This window comes from Saccoglossus kowalevskii, chromosome 13, assembly GCF_978046115.1.
Source record: "Saccoglossus kowalevskii chromosome 13, keSacKowa6.1, whole genome shotgun sequence".
Taxonomy (NCBI): Eukaryota; Metazoa; Hemichordata; class Enteropneusta; family Harrimaniidae; genus Saccoglossus; species Saccoglossus kowalevskii.
The window spans coordinates 30,515,543-30,533,920 of NC_140653.1; the positions used below are offsets into that span (position 1 = coordinate 30,515,543).

At 33.3% G+C, this 18,378-nt stretch overlaps 1 protein-coding gene across 1 annotated transcript in view; it reads right to left on the bottom strand.

Moving 5' to 3' along the window:
• Positions 1 to 18,377, bottom strand: part of LOC102808804 (ATPase family gene 2 protein homolog B-like) — a 28,912-nt gene extending 10,535 nt beyond the window's left edge. Inside the window, exons 1-8 of the mRNA XM_085507201.1 lie at positions 18,326 to 18,377; positions 15,849 to 17,023; positions 13,119 to 13,316; positions 11,167 to 11,325; positions 7,716 to 7,925; positions 7,403 to 7,633; positions 3,731 to 3,865; positions 1,088 to 1,213 (exon numbers count right to left, since the gene is read on the bottom strand). Of these exons, the coding sequence (XP_085363327.1) occupies positions 1,088 to 1,213; positions 3,731 to 3,865; positions 7,403 to 7,633; positions 7,716 to 7,925; positions 11,167 to 11,325; positions 13,119 to 13,316; positions 15,849 to 17,003 (2,214 nt within the window). The 5' untranslated portion in view covers positions 17,004 to 17,023; positions 18,326 to 18,377. The remainder of the gene's footprint in view (positions 1 to 1,087; positions 1,214 to 3,730; positions 3,866 to 7,402; positions 7,634 to 7,715; positions 7,926 to 11,166; positions 11,326 to 13,118; positions 13,317 to 15,848; positions 17,024 to 18,325) is intronic.
• Between the last annotated feature and the right edge of the window lies 1 nt (position 18,378).

Here is an 18,378-nt window from a genome sequence, read left to right on the forward strand (position 1 = left end):
GGTTACATTCATACAGAAGTATTTCAATTACATTCATACAGAATTAATTCAATTACATTCACAGAAGTAATTCAATTACATTCACAGAAGTACCTCAATAGCATTTATACAGAAGTATTTTAATTACATTCATATAACTCAATAGCATTCATACAGAAGCATTTCAATTACATTCATACAGAAGCATTTCAATTACATTCACACATTCACAGAAGTACTTCAATAGCATTCATAAAAAAGTATTTCAACTACATTCACAGAAGTTATTCAATTACATTCACAGAAGTACCTCAATAGCATTCATACAGAAGTATTTCAATTACATTCACAGAAGTAACTCAATAGCATTCATACAGAAGTATTTCAATTACATTCACAGAAGTAACTCAATAGTATTCATACAGAAGTATTTCAATTACATTCACAGAAGTAACTCAATTACATTCATACAGAAGTATTTCAATTACATTCACAGAAGTAACTCAATCACATTCATACAGAAGTATTTCAATTACATTCACATAACTCAATAGCATTCATACAGAAGTATTTCAATTACATTCACAGAAGTAACTCAATAGCATTCATACAGAAGTATTTCAATTACATTCACAAAAGTAACTCAATAGCATTCATACAGAAGTATTTCAATTACATTCACAGAAGTAACTCAATCACATTCATACAGAAGTATTTCAATTACATTCACAGAAGTAACTCAATAGCGTTCATACAGAAGTATTTCAATTACATTCACAGAAGAAACTCAATAGCATTCATACTGAAGTATTTCAATTACATTCATAGAAGAAACTCAATAGCATTCATACTGAAGTATTTCAATTACATTCATAGAAGCACCTCAATAACATTCATACTGAAGTATTTCAATTACATTCACAGACAGACAACGGGTGGGTGGATGAGCAGACAGACACCCAGACTAATCATTACAAAAGGTGAAGTTTAAAATTTTTGGAAGAGGGGTATCCACATCAGTGTAATTATCAAACATAGCAAACACTGATGTAACTGTTTCTTATGATAACACAGTAACAGTTGATAATGAGTTTTGAAGGGCCATTACCTCTCTACATAGATTCTCCAAGTCTGCCCCAGAGTACAATTCTGTTTTCGCAGAAATTTCTTGTAGATTGACATCAGTTGCTAATGGGGAATGACGTGTATGAACCCGAAGAATTTGATGTCTAGTCTGAAATAAACAATTGTGTACAGGTTCATTGGTGTATTATATACTTTGTACTGTTAACAAGTAGAGTGAAATGTCATGCATGCATGTTCAATGGAATCAATTATGCAAGCCAGCTCAGAAATTTTTTTTTATTTAATCTGTTTTTTTTTATTTTTTTATTTTCTAACTTGAACTTGAAAACTGTTTTTTTATTTAGATTTTTTTGAAAATTTGATTTTTCGTTTGTATTTTTGAAATGTGTAAAATGAGTTACCCATTTTTATTTGTACTGAATGCAAGTCAATAAAGTTTAACGTAATTTTTGCAACAAAAATGAATGTCTGTCAGCTCAATTTCAATGTAATCCAAAATAAATGAAAACAAACATTACAATGTCTTTGGAGTAAATTCGAACAAAATTAATAAAAATATTTGAGAAATGAGTAAAAAAAACAGAATGGCTGCCAGCCGGCCATTTTGAATTGATTCACAAAATATGAGTAATGTCAATAACAGTTTCAATGAAATCTGTGGAAGCAGATCTGAGAAATGGCTGATAACATGTTCAAATGTTGAATCAGTCAAAGGTCAGCCAAATAAAAAATTTACAAAAGAAAATGTAACTCATTATTACTTTTGTCATTATGCTAACTTTAAGCCATGCATGGTACAGTCCTTGGTAGTTATCAAATCTTGTCAAGTTATATAGTTTTATTTATAGTAATATAGTACAAGTACTTTGAGAGATATTGCTCTGGAGCAGCATTAATTGAAAAATTTGAACATCAGCCAAAGCATATCAGAGTCAATTTCATTAAAACAAAATGGCCACCAGTCAGCCATTTTGAATCTTATCTAAAAAACTAAATGGCATGCATCAAGGTCATATAGCGAACAATGTATATACCAAGTTTGAACAAAATCCATCTGTAAACAGTCGAGAAATGCTTGATCTTGAGGATTTTTCAGTACAAAAATGGCCGCAATTTGGCCATCTTAAATCAGACTGTGAAACAAATTGATGTGCATATGTATAATATTATGTATGTGTAAGTTTGAATGTAATTGATCCAGACATGTCCAAGATACAGGTCCGAGCGAATGCATGCACAGACACACTGACGCATGAACGCATAGAGGTCGATCCATAAGTCCCCGTTTTCGGACTGCATCTGAACGGGGACTAACTAAGTCACCCCTGGCATGTTCTGAAACATTCTGAAAGCCTTGACTTGTTGGTGGTGGTTGAGAGTCCACAATCAACCTCTGCCCAAGGTTATATTTTACATCTCAATCTGAGAGAGTACATGTTTTAATTCAAATATGATATATTACCCCCGGTACTCATCGTTTTGTTTTTCATATAAAAACATTTCTTCAAGCCAAAATTCAGCAAATTTAATAAATAGCCATGGAAACACTGCCAAACACAAAAAAGTAGGCCCGCTCTTGAGTATAATGACATAGAGGAGCCGTACCAGTGCTTTCAATGGAACGTTCAGCACGAGAATTGTGTGAACAATCCCAATAAATCGCAGAAAATGAAGAAAAACAAACGTTTCCTAGTTAAGTGAGGTTATTTGGAGTTTTTGAGTATCACTATAGATGTTCAAGTGTTCACCATATGCATGCGTTTAAGAATACAAGAATATTCAAATTGGCCTGGGGCAGAGACTGATTCACCACGTTCAGTAGATGCTTGGAGAATGATTCATGAAGTGATGATAGACAAATGCACGAACATTCAAAACTCAAGTCCCTGTTTCTGTCTTCCTCCAGTGGGAACTAAAATGGCCAGCAGCCATCGATTTTAAAATAAAATAATGTGGATCGAAGTCCCATTATTTTCAAAGTATATAGTAAGATTGAATTAAATCTGTCCATGCAAGACCAACACCCAATTGTGGAATTGTGGCCATCTTCAATTGGATGATTAAACGAATGGCAGTGCACGTATCTGACATGATGTATAAGATATGATTAGTCAAAGCATGACAAAGAAATTGGTCAAGGAGAGCATTCATTAAAAAAATGGCTGCCAGTCAGCAATTTTGAATCTGAACTGGAAAATAACTCAAACTGCATTATGTTCAATGTATAAACCAAGTTTGAAAGAAATCTGCCCATGCATGACCAAGATCTGGTTTCAGGATGGTAAAAATACTTGATTTTGCCACTCAACCATCTCTAATTGGGTTGCAAAATAAAATGCGGATGCAAATAAGAGACAAGTTTGACATTTATCAGTTTAGCCATGTCTGAGATTCAGATGCTGATTGACACATGCTTTACAGACAGAAGTTGATCTTGATATTCAGAAACACAAATATTTTCTTTTCTGGGTCCCATGTCTATTGTTTCAGCCAAGACAATGGTGACAATATTTCATCCGAAGGAGACTAACAATGAAGCAACAGAATGCCTTGGCTAATAAGAGTAAATAAATTATTTGTACACTGAAAACACTGTTGGTTTAAAATGATTAATGATTAGTTCATGGCTTTCCATCAGCCAATCAGAAATGCTCTACTATCCTACCTGACTATCGGGGGGAGGTACATAAATTATGCGATCCATTCGACCTGGTCTAAGTAAAGCACTGTCCAGTAAATCAGGTCTGTTAGTTGCACCTACCACCAACACATTATTGTCAGTTATCTCATAATGTTCCATCTGTTCAGAAAAATAAAAAATAAACTTTACAGTGATACAGAAGCAAGTAATCTGACAAAAAAGGAGTTCTGTATAGTTCTGTCTCAATGTCTCAATAATGTTGTAGTAATTTGAAATGGATAGGACATAATGCAAACATTTAATTCAGATTATAACTGGCATGTCTGGGAACATGTACTGCAGTGTGCTCAGAAATGTACAACCATGATTCAATGCATGTATAATCTTTAAAGGTGTACCTACATGTATATCATAACTATTGTTGAGTCTCGGAACTTGTACTAACACAATTTATTGTCTAGTTTTTAAATGTAACAATTTATTTGTCTCTGGTCTTAAAGAGGTTTACTGCCATAATATATTGTGTGTATTGTTATAATTTATTGTCTTGTCTTCAAAGGTGTATTGTTATAATTTATCGTCTGGTTTTTAACCCTTATCCAGCAAGCCCCATATACTTTTTATATTGCCTTGATCAATTAAGGTTAAAGGTTTACTGTCATAAGTTTATGAATAGCAGTTCTGATTTAAAATCTGTCATGTGAATTCATATAAGTCATTATTATATCGGTATATCAAACATCGTAAACAATATAATTTGCCATTCTTTAAAAGCTGTATCAGTAATTGTTACAAAGCGTAACAGCACATTTCCCTTATATGGGGTAAACTATGTCATGAACATTGATGCACTATGGGTTATTGACATCACATTTAAAAACTTCCTCTGTTTACACTACATGCAGAAGCATTATAGTGCACGATGAAAATAGAATCCAATCACTGAATGCAAACCATCAAACAGTGTAAGATGTTTTTGGAATATAATCTCTAATAAGCAAAAAAAAGATGTAATAATAATAAGGTTATCATGAGAATACCGCAAAGTATGCACTCAGGTAGTACTTGGTCGAATCAATCTCCATTGTGCATCGGTCGATAGACCTTCTTGTAAACTTTGTGGTATTCCTGTGATATTAATGAATTGTGTCATGTTATTTAATACATGTCAGGTAGTGCCATGTGATGCATTATACGCCATTAATGTCAGCATTCAATATATGTCTTGATGAAAGACATATCGTACTGACACAGTTCCATAGATCATGGCATAAGTGATATGGAAAATCTATTCATGAATTACAAACTATTATATTATTATATATTATATTATTATATAAAAGTCATATGACAAGTCATATAATTGAACTTGATGAAATATAAATTACAGCATGTGTACAAAGAGGTGTATTGAAATTTCAAAATAATATTAAATTTGGTGATTCAACTATGTTATATTTAAGCAATAACCCCCGCCGAAGGCGGGTATACCACGAGATATTGCACAATTCACGACATATATGCACGAGCCGCAGGCGAGTGCATATATGGAGTGAATTGTGCAATATCAAGTGGTATACCCAACTTCGGCGGGGGTTATTACTATTATATTATACCAGTATATTGACAATTCGATAAAACTTGTAAAAAAAGAGTTTACTTTCATCTACTAAAAGATCATGATTATGGCCCTTGAACATGAATATTTATAAGAATAGTATGTAGTTGTATGCTGAATGCATACAAAAATTACATGCGCAACACAGTTCAAATTGAATACAAACTAATTTTTATTCCACATGAAAAAAAAACATATCCACGTTGAATAGAGCAGCGTAAACACACAAATTAGCATAACAAAGGCTGACCTTTCTGACCTTTTACTGACGCACAACGCGATTTGAAATACAGGGTCGTGTACAGTTTGGATCATTTAAACAACGGATCTTCCACGTTTTCATTCCGGTTTTTGTACAATTTGAACTGTAATTTGCCCATTGAAAGTACAGTTGTGAAATAAACCGGTTTTGTGACTCATCATACTACTTGTAACTGTGGATATTTGACGTTCAGCGGTACGCGGCGGGACGCGGTGTATCATGTACAGCGACCGGCACAGCGACATCAGTTTCAACATCTGACCTGGATATCTTTGGTATAACCAAAGTTTTGTGACAGTATGACTGACAAGTTTTGTCGTTGTTCTGGGGTAAGTTTGATGGTGTAAGATCGGATTTTCGCATCGTTTTTGTGACACGTACATGATATGCCTTGTCCCAACTCCGGCCGAAAGACTTTGCACGCCGTCGTACTAATACAGTGGTTGGTGAACACTCGGCACAAATCTGTAGCTTTCGAAATTACCTTCATCATCTCATGTAATTTATTTACCCATAGTGAAGAATTACAATACCATATATCGTCGTCGAATCCTGCGTTGTCCCGTGTTTTTTGAAACAGATGGCAATTACCCGGGTGCACTGCAATTTTGTCAGCTGCCGCTACCGAACACCGGTTGTTATTGGTGGCATACATTTTTGCCTGTGACTCATAGTTTTTTGCATTTTTATGTCAATAAATCCCTCAATTATATCTTGCACTTAAAGATCATGTTTTCTTTGTTGGAAGTTCGCAATCCATCTCAAAGTAACAACACTGAGAACATAGCGTTCTGGCGTTCGTGTAGGCACCTCATGGTGTTAAGGGACGGTGGTTTAGGTTTGTGTGGCGAACGACAATCACCCAACGACCGACGCTCACAACTTGGATCCCAACATTTACAAAAAGCAATATTATAGTTATATAACTTTTCAGATGTTTTTAATTCAGTATTTTTTTCAATATTCTTCTAAAATTCAACCACTATATTTCCCTAAAAATCAAATAATACCGGTTTTATGTATTTCCGTATTAAGCCTGTAGTCAATTCATGTTCCAGGGCCACTTGGTTTAGCCGTGCATTATCAGCCAATATACCATGGATTGCATATGCAAATTTTGTGTTTGGACCAATCAAATCAATGGATTAACACCATCAATATACTGGTATAATATATTTTCTGATATTTGATTCTACATTGATAACACAAATAAAGCTGTTTCCCCAGACAAAAATATTTTTGTTTTTTATGAAGTTACTTTTATTTTAAGAGTATGAAAATAGTTGAAAAGACTAGAAGAAATGCTAACTGTCCTAAATATAATGAACCTGTCCACTAAAACTTTATTTGTATAACAATGTTCTTGAAAAAAGCAAGCATCTATTGCAAAACAGAATTTAAGTTGAGGCACTGATGTATACAAATATGGTGGATGTTTATGTATGTTGTTGGATTCTGGTATTTGATTTTGTTATTTGTATTTCTGCTTGCCTAATGTATGATATATGATGAGAACACAGTGTTTTGGGGTTATCATAAAATACCATAAAGTATACACAAATGCAGTGAGGTGATTGTATTGTTTGACACATGGTGGAGGTCGATGTGATCCAGTACCGCCTGAAAAAACATATTATACAGCTTTTTACAGCTTTTAGTAATAATTGTAATGGGAGGAAACCACCCAAAAATTAAACGAAAAACACGTCAGTCAAACATGGTAATAGTAGCCATCGAAAATTGAATAGGAACTCTTGACTTAAAGAGATGGTACCCAAATATCAACTCCTGAAACCTGTATTGTAAGCTTACTTACATGACTAATTCCAACATTATCATGTAACTCTCCTTCCATCATCCTTTTTTCTGGATCTCTTCTTTCTTGAAGTGTTGTTCCAATTCCGTCCATTTCATTCAACAGAGCAGAAAGGACACGTTCATGAACGCTATTTCCATGACCAGATTCCATTGATCGCTTGCCAACGATTGTATCTAATTCATCCAAGAATAAAATTGCGGGAGCGCAAAGACGAGCTTGATGAAAAACCTGTAATTCAAGCAGACTCCATCAAAAGCAAACATTTACCATTTAAATAGAAGCCATCATACAAATGACATACAAATATTACCTGTGCTATAGTTTTCTCTGAGTCACCCACAAAGGGGGAGTAGAGCTGTGCTGCATTGATTGACAGAAATGCAGCATTGCATGCAGTTGCTGCAGCTCTTACTAACGTTGTCTTGCAGCAGCCTGGAGGACCGTACAAGAGAACTCCTTTTGGATGATGGATACCAAGTCGTATAAATGATTTAGGGTGCTTCATTGGCCACTCAACTGCCTGCAATGCAAAATGAATGAAATGTATTATGGATATTGTTCAGCTATACTGGTAATTACTTAGTAATTATTTAGATAAAGTCTAAACTTGAAAAATATAGATTTTGTTTGAGCAAACATGAGTAAAAAGACTTCAGGTTGCAAATAAGTCTACTCATTACCAGGGTTGTGCAAAGCTACACTGATGAACATGCAATGATTATGTGCAGGATGCGAGTAATTAGCATTAATTACTTAACAATAAACTTAGAGACATGCAATGACTACCTGTAGATTATGTGCAGGATTCGAGTAATTAGCATTAATTACTTAACAATAAACTTAGAGACATGCAATGACTACCTGTAGATTATGTGCAGGATGCGAGTAATTACCATTAATTACTTAACAATAAACTTAGAGACATGCAATGACTACCTGTAGATTATGTGCAGGATGCGAGTAATTAGCATTAATTACTTAACAATAAACTTAGAGACATGCAATGACTACCTGTAGATTATGTGCAGGATGCGAGTAATTAGCATTAATTACTTAACAATAAACTTAGAGACATGCAATGACTACCTGTAGATTATGTGCAGGATGCGAGTAATTAGCATTAATTACTTAACAATAAACTTAGAGACATGCAATGACTACCTGTAGATTATGTGCAGGATGCAAGTAATTAGCAGTAATTACTTAACAATAAACTTAGAGACATGCAAACAGTTTTAATACAAATAAATAAAATGTAATATTATTCAATTGTGTTGGACACCTATAGTTTCGAAAAAAACAAACATATAATAATAAGTACATATATTAATATGTAAATAATATATATTTAATATGTTCATTTTGGTAACAGCTAGCTTTAGTACAATAGTAGTTACTCTGTGCACTTTGGGTTACTGTCAATTTCAGTTTCTAAAATTTATAATGTGTTAAAAGCAAATTAATTCTAGCATTGAATACCGTGTCAAATTAAATGTCAAACCTGACACACATTGCATGCATTTGTTAGTTTTCAAGGTGACAATCCATAGTAACTTTTGTTTCTTTATTAACAGGATTCATACAGACAATATACCATGCAGAGTTATTTTGATTAATTGAAGCAGAAGACATATTATCACCATGGAAACACAATAATGAGAGTATCTCCTGCAGTTTTTTGTAAAGGACTGTACTTTACTGTAGGATACAAGCAGAAAGCACTAATTAATCTTGTGTGTTTGTGGCAGGAGACTTGATAGGAGGTTAAACAAGGAAATCAATTATTTTAACACATCCTGGTGTAGAGCAGATAACCACTGGGGATGCTCTTTGATCACCAAGGCAAAGCATACAGGTACTGTGTAGTGTTATTTATGTTATATTTTATCGTGGCATATTGAGCCCAATTAAGGAACCCCAATGACGATCAAAACATAATGTAAGAGAATCAATTAAATATGAAGTCGTAAAGTCCCACTTCCGCCGAGTGCAGAAATACAGTAGAAATAAGATGCATCAGAACCTAGATGATTAGCCTTTTAGATGTTTTGAATTATTATATTATGGGCTTTATTTCCGATTAGCTGCAAGTTTTGATTAAAGAGTTTTTAAAAAAAATTAAGGATAAAATTATACTGGTTTATTTTATGAAATGTGACAAAACAAAATTTTGGCATTTAAAGAGTCAAAGGTCAAAATGTTGAAGGTTGTATTGCTACATTGTAGGTTATGGAAAGCTGTTGGTACCCCTGATGTTTTAATAAAAAATCCATAGAGAAACAAGTTTTAATTTGTATACTTATATTCAAAATAAGGCATTTCCAAAGGTTACGTTTGTTTCTTAATACCCTGGGAATCATCTAGTATTATGTTAAATAAGTCCAAAATGTATGATAAATTTCCAGAGCGTGGCATCAACCATATAGGTGTACTGTAAAATACTTTATTTTCGCTTGGAATTAATTTTCACTATTTTCGCTGAAGGAATGATTCAGTGAAAATAAAATTCAACGGATATACCCTTTTTCCCTATATTTTACATTCAACTCGTCGGAAATCAGTGAATATATTCTATACAAAACACCCAAAAAGTCATTTCAGCATAATTTAATTCCAGCTAAAATAAAGTATTTTACAGTATACTAAATACACATATATCACCACTGAATGAATTGTTGATATCATTACTGTAGTTGAAATTATAGCTAACACTTGTATTTATGTTTTTAATAACGCTGAAAAGACTGGAAATTCGAAAACATGTTATTTTTGAAAGGTCAAGATTCATAAAATTGTAAATATTCCAAAAATACATGGTGTATCAAATATTCACACGGCTTCTTTTAGGTTTATAACAAAACTTGTGGACGCATTTCCGATGGTATTATCAACAATTGTCAACATGGTAACAACAATCACATAGGTAATTTTTATATTGATAAATGCTCACTAATAGCGATTTCCTGATGGTAATAACAGGAATCAATCAAAACTGCTTGTGCAATGTAAATATAAGTATTGGCTAAGATTACAACTATAGTGATACGTGTGTAGTTAGTATTTCAGCACTGTTTTGGGCAAAAATTAATGACTAGTTTAAGTTGGATCCACTTGTATCTGAGGATAAAATAAATATCAAGAAATTCTCATTGAAATAAAATAAAATTGCCAGGCAAGTGAAAGCATTATTTCTGATTTTTTATGTACTAGCTTCAAACGTAATCAGTCTAGGGACGTCCGGATGATGACAACAGACAGACAAACGAAACCCAAAACAGGAACTAAAATCCACCACATATAAGTACATTTGAGCTTCTAGTGGATTTAATCCAATTTTCATAATATATATCTTGAAAAAAAATTATTATTAGGAAAATTATTTAATTACTGCACAGGTGAAATTTAATGCTGTATTTTCTCTATTAGAAGCGCATCTCCAATAGAAGTCATATAAACCAAAAATCACATTTGTTGAACATTGAATCATTAAAATATTACTTATTGTGACCGAAGAAACATGCACCTCTGTAAACCATATGGGCTACTAATAGAGAAAATATGGTAAGTTATTCTCAAATACACTATCTAAAAATCTGGCTAAATTTTATGCTAATTACATTAATATTCATTGATTTTAACCTAAAAACTAATAATACCTGAGGAATTATCCCAGACCATCTACAATGTACAAAGTTAAAATGAGTGGATCTTGAGTTATCAATGACACTGCTACAAAATGATTATGATTACACTAATCTTACCTGTTTTAGCTGTGCTTTTACTTCCTCTAATCCCCCAATATTTTGCCATGATATTGGGTTAAAATCAACGAACACATCGGATCCTCTTTGAACGGATGGAGTTATTCGATTCATTGCTGATTTGAAATCAGACATCGTAACCACTACTGCCGACCCCACCTGTCAAGAACAACCAACCATTTTAATGAAATATTTTGACATTATTTGGTATTATGTTCCAATGAATTTTGTTTTGGATGTTAAAAAGAAACACACATGTACTTTATTACCTTGACACTAATCAGAATCAAATAGGGGATAGGGAATATTTAAAATTAATTAAAAATTTAGGATTTTAAACATGAGGAAGATGCCTGTCTGCTACTATAGCTCTGATCTTTTGAGATGTTGTATCTGAGAATGTAATAGCGCCATCTAGTGGTGTAAGATAGTATAGTGTCTACATGGAAGTTCAAATAAAAAGGCTGCCCGTCAAGTTTATCTTATGAGTTCTTGTTAGAATTCACTGCCATTCTGCATCAATAGCATACAAAGATACAACAAATAGTACTAAAATTTAGAAAAACAGAAAATTTATAATAGCTAAAAAAGCACAACAGCCAAATTGAGTGTCAGGTAATTCATTAGACAAATGTTGGTACAAAATATGCACTACCGCATTATAAGCTTTGAGATGATGTATTTAATCCCAAGATAATTTCTCTTAGATTGAAGTCAACAAACATGTATTCTATTTCATGTGAACGCCTAGTATTCGCTTTGTGGCGATTCTGCTTGTTCGTGATATTTGCTCTGATTCATTTTTCGATTTCAACTGATTTCAACTGATTGATACACATGATCATTTTTTTACACCTATCCATAGTTATCAGACCATATATAAACCCGGAAGTTCCAGACAACTGGATGTGATCTGCATTTTCCAACAAACCTATCTTAAGGTAGAGATGCAGGTTCGTGGGCACTTGGGAGTGAAATTTTTTTTTTTGCTTCTTATTATCCAAACAGTCTTGGCTATAGACTGTTAAAATTGTGAATAGTGGAACATACTCAAAAAACGATTTTACAATTTAGATAACAGGTGCAAACATTATCTCTTTTGAATGCTTAGCAAGATTTAGCAAGGCTGTACATAGATAATAAAAAAGAAACATGGTGAAAAAAAGAAATGACGAGATCTCCATATTATGCACTATATTTAACTTTTAACAAAACGATAATACATTTAAATTTGGAACTTACAGCCATTTTAATTATGAGCATTAGCAAACTTCTTACTGAGTGAATTGTTATGCAAATTAGCAATTACCTCAGCTTCTTTTTAGTGCTCATCCTAGAAATTTAAAAAAAATAGCTCCTAGACGCTTTGACCTTTTGTTTTGAAATTTTCACAAATGATTGACAATGTGTTTATCTTCAAAACGCCGTCAGGGCATTGTTTTTGGTTGAACAGTGTTACAACAATCGTACAGACAACTAACCTGGGTTATAATTTATGCATAAACTTGAAGTAGTGAAATTTGAGCTGCTGCCCTGCAAAATTGACAACTGGTAGACAGTTTTCAAGACGGCACTTTTTTCATGGTAAACAGATGTACTCATAAACCAATTTTGACAGGAAACAGAAGCATGGTTTAGAAGCTAATATTTTTTAAATCACTTTGGACCAAAAAGGCACATTTTTGTGCATATTTCAAGCTATAGTGATCATAAAAAAATACTAACCAAATTTTAAAATTCATACAATAAGCTTTCCGAAAAAATATAGTTTTGTGGACAAGGGAGGTCATCTTGGTTTCCTAATTAACTAATTAAAATACCTGTCAGGTAAACTGCATCTCTACCTTAAGTCACACCCTGAATCACAGATCAATTTTTAACACATTTTAACCTGTTGCTAGTACATAATAAATGATATTATAAAAAATTGTTAAGTAACATAGGAAACATACCTTTGCAAACTGTGGATTGAGTTTTTCTATCGCCATGAAGGAAGCCTCTCTACAAAGTGCAGCAAAATCAGCTCCTACATAACCATGGGTAATCTCAGCTAACATATCCAAGCTGACATCTTGTGCAATATTCAGCGAGTTCACATGGACTGCTAAGATATCCCTGCGTTGACCCATGTTTGGCATGCCAATAATTATCTGTGTGATATGAAATGTGATCAGTTTTCAGAACTGGATTTGAGAATTAACAACTCATGACAGTCCCTCTTCATTTTGTAAAATTGAATAAATGTGCTTGTGTAACACATCAATGATTAAAGTAACTTTCTCACTTTCTCACAGGCTTTCCTTTATTAATTTTTAATATATTTTATTTTATTACTTATTTTCTGGTACTTTTTGGTAATTACAAAAACTCAGTTTCTATTGCCATACACAGAGTTTGAACATCAGTACAGTGCATTAGCGATCAAATTTGCTAGTCATTTAGTCAATGTTGCTTTCAGACAAGTGTCCAGTACTTTGACTTTGGTGTCAACAAGGAAATGGAATATATGGCAGGCAGTATACTTTCTTTTCAGCGTTATTCAAAATATAAATACAAGTGTTAGCTATTTCAACTACAGTAGTGATATCAACAATTCATTCAGTGGTGATAGATTTCAATGAGAATTTCTTGATATTTATTTTATCCTCAGATACAAGTGAATCCAACTTAAACTAGTCATTAATTTTTGCCCAAAACAGTGCTAAAAACTAACTACACACGATATGAATTATAATCTGACATCTTTTTCATAGAATGGACATCTGAAAACAGAGTAAACCTGAGGTTTTACCCTTCATGTGTACTGTACATAGACATTAGAATGAGGCTTTTTGAGGAATTTCAAAGTAAAACACCAAATGTTCAACAACATTATTGCGACAGAGAAATTGATTATCATTCTAAGCACTAACAACAAGCCATGCATGGCACAGTCCCCGTTAGTTATCAAATTTAAGATATAAAGTTTTGTTTATAGTAATATAGCTGGAATATAAACATGTCAGGAATATGATGATTGTTTAACATTTAAATGATTGACATTTGTATCTGATCGTCAAATGAGTATTGAGAGATATTGCTCTGGAACAGCATTAATTAAAACAAAATCAGCCATTATGAATATATGTATAATGAATATATGAAATTTGAACATAGTCAGTCAGAGCATGTCAGAGATATGGCTTTAGAAGCCCATTCATTAAAACAAAATGGCCACTAGTAAGACATTCAGAATCCGATCTAAAAAATAAAACAAGTTTTTTAGCACAAAAATAGCCACCATTAGGCCACTTTGAAAAGGATCGTCAAACCAATATATCCGTATATCTGTGACATGATGTATAATGAATATTAAAAATTTGAACATAATCAGTCAAAACAAGTCAGACATATGGGTCTGGAAACCCATTCATTAAAACAAAATGGCCACCAGACATCCATTTTGAGTCTGATCTGAAAAATAAAATGACGTGCATCAGGAACCCGTAATTCTAATGTATGTACCAAGTTTGAACGAAATCCATCCATAAATGCCAGAAATGCTTGATATTTGATTATTTTTTAGTACAAAAATGACAACCATTCGGCCATTTTGAATAGGATCACCAAACCAATATATCTGTCTATCTATGACATGATGTATAATGAATATTTAAAATTTGAACATAATCAGTCAAAACAAGTTGGAAATATGGGTCTAGAAGCCCATTCATTAAAACAAAATGGCCGCCAGTCAGCCATTTTGAATGTTATCTGAAAAACAAAATTATTTGCAGCAAGGTCCCATAATGTATAATGTATATATCAAGTTTGAACAAAATCCATCTGTAAACAGCCAAGAAATGCTTGATTTTTATGATTTTTAGAACAAAAATGGCCGTCATTCGGCCATCTTGAATCAGATCATAAAACAAAATGATTTTCATCAAGGCCCTATGATGTCCAACGTATATACAAGGTTTGAACAAAATCCATCTGTAAACAGCCGGGAAATGCTTCGTCCGACTTCGTCCGAACGGGGACTAATAAACTCTTATGACAAGAACTGGCAAAGAAAACTATATTCTGATTAATTTATGTTAAATTCTCTTTAAAACTTTAGTTTTTAATTTATTTTATTTCCATTGACTTTTAATAGGCTTTGCTTTGTTATATAATTTAATTCCCTTCTAAATACTAAAATAGAAATTTTTGAAAATGAAGTCTAATAAAGAATGCAGGAAAATGTAGTTGAATAAAACTTTTAGTTATTGCATAGCAACCGAAACAAGCATATGTAAAACTCATTTTAACTCCTAACATTCATAAAGACTGATTAAAAGCAACAAACTACAGATTGTATTTCTGCATATCTACAGTAAAAGTGCCCACATAAACCAAAAATTCCATTTAGTATATGCTGAATCATTAAAATATGACCTCAACTAACTTTGACCATAGACATATTTCTGTCATAGAATACAGTGAACACTGACTGCGATATCACTTAAATACTTTATTTTAGCTGGAATTAATTTTCACTGAAAAAACATTTTGGCTGTTTCATACAAAGAATATTTTTATGGATTTTTGATGAGTTGAATGTAAAATATTGAAAAAAAAAAGTATTTACAGTAGATTTTATTTTCACCAACTCATCCCTTCAGTGAAAATAAAATACTTTATAGTGACTGTTTACTTACTTCTATGTCAAACCTTCCAGGTCTTCTCAATGCTACATCTATAGCATTTGGCCTATTGGTGGCGCCAATCACAATTAACTTCTCACGCGTTTCCAGGCCATCCATTAAAGTTAATAACTGTGCAACAATTCTATTTTCATGTCCACGACTTCCATGTCCACGTTTAGGGCACAGTGCATCTAGTTCATCTATAAATAACACTGTTGGACCCTCTTCTGAGAGTCGGTTAGCCTTCTGGAAAATTTTACGCAGATTTTCCTCACTTTCGCCAGGATGGGGCCCAATAATTTCTGGACCATTGATTTGCACAATAAAAGCATTACATTCAGCACATACTGCCCTCACCAGCAATGTCTTGCCGACTCCAGTAGGCCCATGAAGGAGCACACCTTTAGGACACTCAAGTCCAAGTCTTTTGAAAGACTCTTGGTACACAAATGGGTAACTAATGTACTCTTTCAGCATTTTTGCTGGATTTTCGAGCCCGCCATATGAGCACTGAACACTCTGCCCCTCAAATCTCTCATTACTCATCTGGCCAACTATTTTAACCTTGGTTGACATTGAAACGATTCCTACTTTCTTAACATTTGAAGACTTTTTGCCCGAATTTTGTTGCCCAGCTATGTCGAAATGTTTTATTATAATATGCGTAATTCTAGTGTAGCGATGAGCACCACAGTGATCAAGATCCTGAAGTCGGACAACCGAGTTTTGGAAAAGTGCATGGTTCACAAGAATATTGTGAATGTAATCTGACAAACAGGAATCATCCAGAGCATAATGGATAGCTTCATCCGTAGATCTCTGTGAAACTAACGACACACTAACACAGTTTAATTTTGTCACCTTCAACTTTTTCATGTTAGATTTGTGAATAGTTCCAGACAACATACTGGGACTGACACGACTCTTCTCTGGATTAATGGTTCGGTAGACAGTTGTATCACACTGTACATATTCTTCGCAAAGATCACTTCTTGGCCAGATTTGACAGAGCACTTCACAACCTTGCCACGTGATACAGACCCATGTACCCATATTAAGTGACAGGTCTTTCATCATTTTGGGACCAATGTGACATTTCTGGCTTCCCAAATTCTTTGGATCAATTGGTAAGACTGTAACCATCAAGTCCCGATCAGCAGCATCCATGTCAATACAGTATTTCTAAGCTACAATGGGATAAAATGAAATAACAAAATATAAGCATTAACATAACATACTGATCGAAGTAAACAAATTCATGTTTAGACTTAATAAATAAAGTATAATATATACTGTACAATAAATTGGACAGAAAGCTAGATTCGTTATACATAAGGTTTGTTGAAGGCCTGAATTTGATTTATGGAAATTTAAAAATATTTATCCCAAACGATCCTCGCGCTTCATTCAAATCCAAGAAAGATGCTTTCATTCGCTTTAAAAATCATCTCGTTACGCCTTTTACCCACGAGTATTTGCAGGGTTACTTCTATCATTAATAGATAGATCCAATCAAATTTGTTTAAAACCCTTGAAATTACGGAGATTCATTTGATGAAATAAAATCAAAAGAATGCAAGTACAAATACCGACGTAGTGCCATTATTGTTTGGCACAGAAAATTAAATTAAGAAATTGAGCCAGTGTCAACAAAGACGTTAAAGCATACATGTAACTGACTGCAATGAAGTTCTATACACGCAGTATTCGTTTGCTAAGGTTTGTCAAGTTGTTTTCAATCGCCATTTGAAATTTAAACAAATTTATATAAAACGGCTTCACACTTTCATTAAATCCAGTGTAAGTATTTTATAAATATACCGGTACATTTTTATAATCAAAATGAATGTTAGAATTCAAATTGTACAATCTAGATATGGTAATGTGACATCATTGTTAGTTCTAATTAATAGTAATGATCCAATCAGCCAGCATCTTATTTTTAATTCAAGTTACAATAAGCAGGTACAGTACCCTAGCTATCAAATAAGATAAAACAGACTGCATTGATAATGACCCAAAAATTAATGCGCTATATAATTCAACATTCTGCTCTGACCTGTAGCTATACTAAGTGAAATCAAGTTTACTAAAAATTAATTTCAAGCGTTTGAAGACAGTTCCTCTACTGTGGTTTGAAATTAGAATACACAGACAGATTCCTCAGGCAATCACCTAACACTTGTAAATTGAGTTTAAACGCTTGGTGGCGCACTTCATTCAAGTTAATGAGTTCTGAGCCGGGGTTCTGATCTTTTGTGATCTGTGATATCGTAGAGGTATGTCTCCATAGTGGTATTAATATTTCTATTATATATTTTGTTTACAATTTTCGGACACTAACTTTTTTTATGAAAAAGTGTGATCTCACTCGCAGCATTCAAGTAAAAAAAAATCTCGGTCCCCCTTCCCTTATTTTCATTGAAATAAACTGATTTTCACGTCAAATAAGGCAATTAAACAATACATATGGAAGACAGAAAACATACCTACATGCGTACAGAAATCGGAGGTGTGTATGCAGCGTGCAGGACATAACACC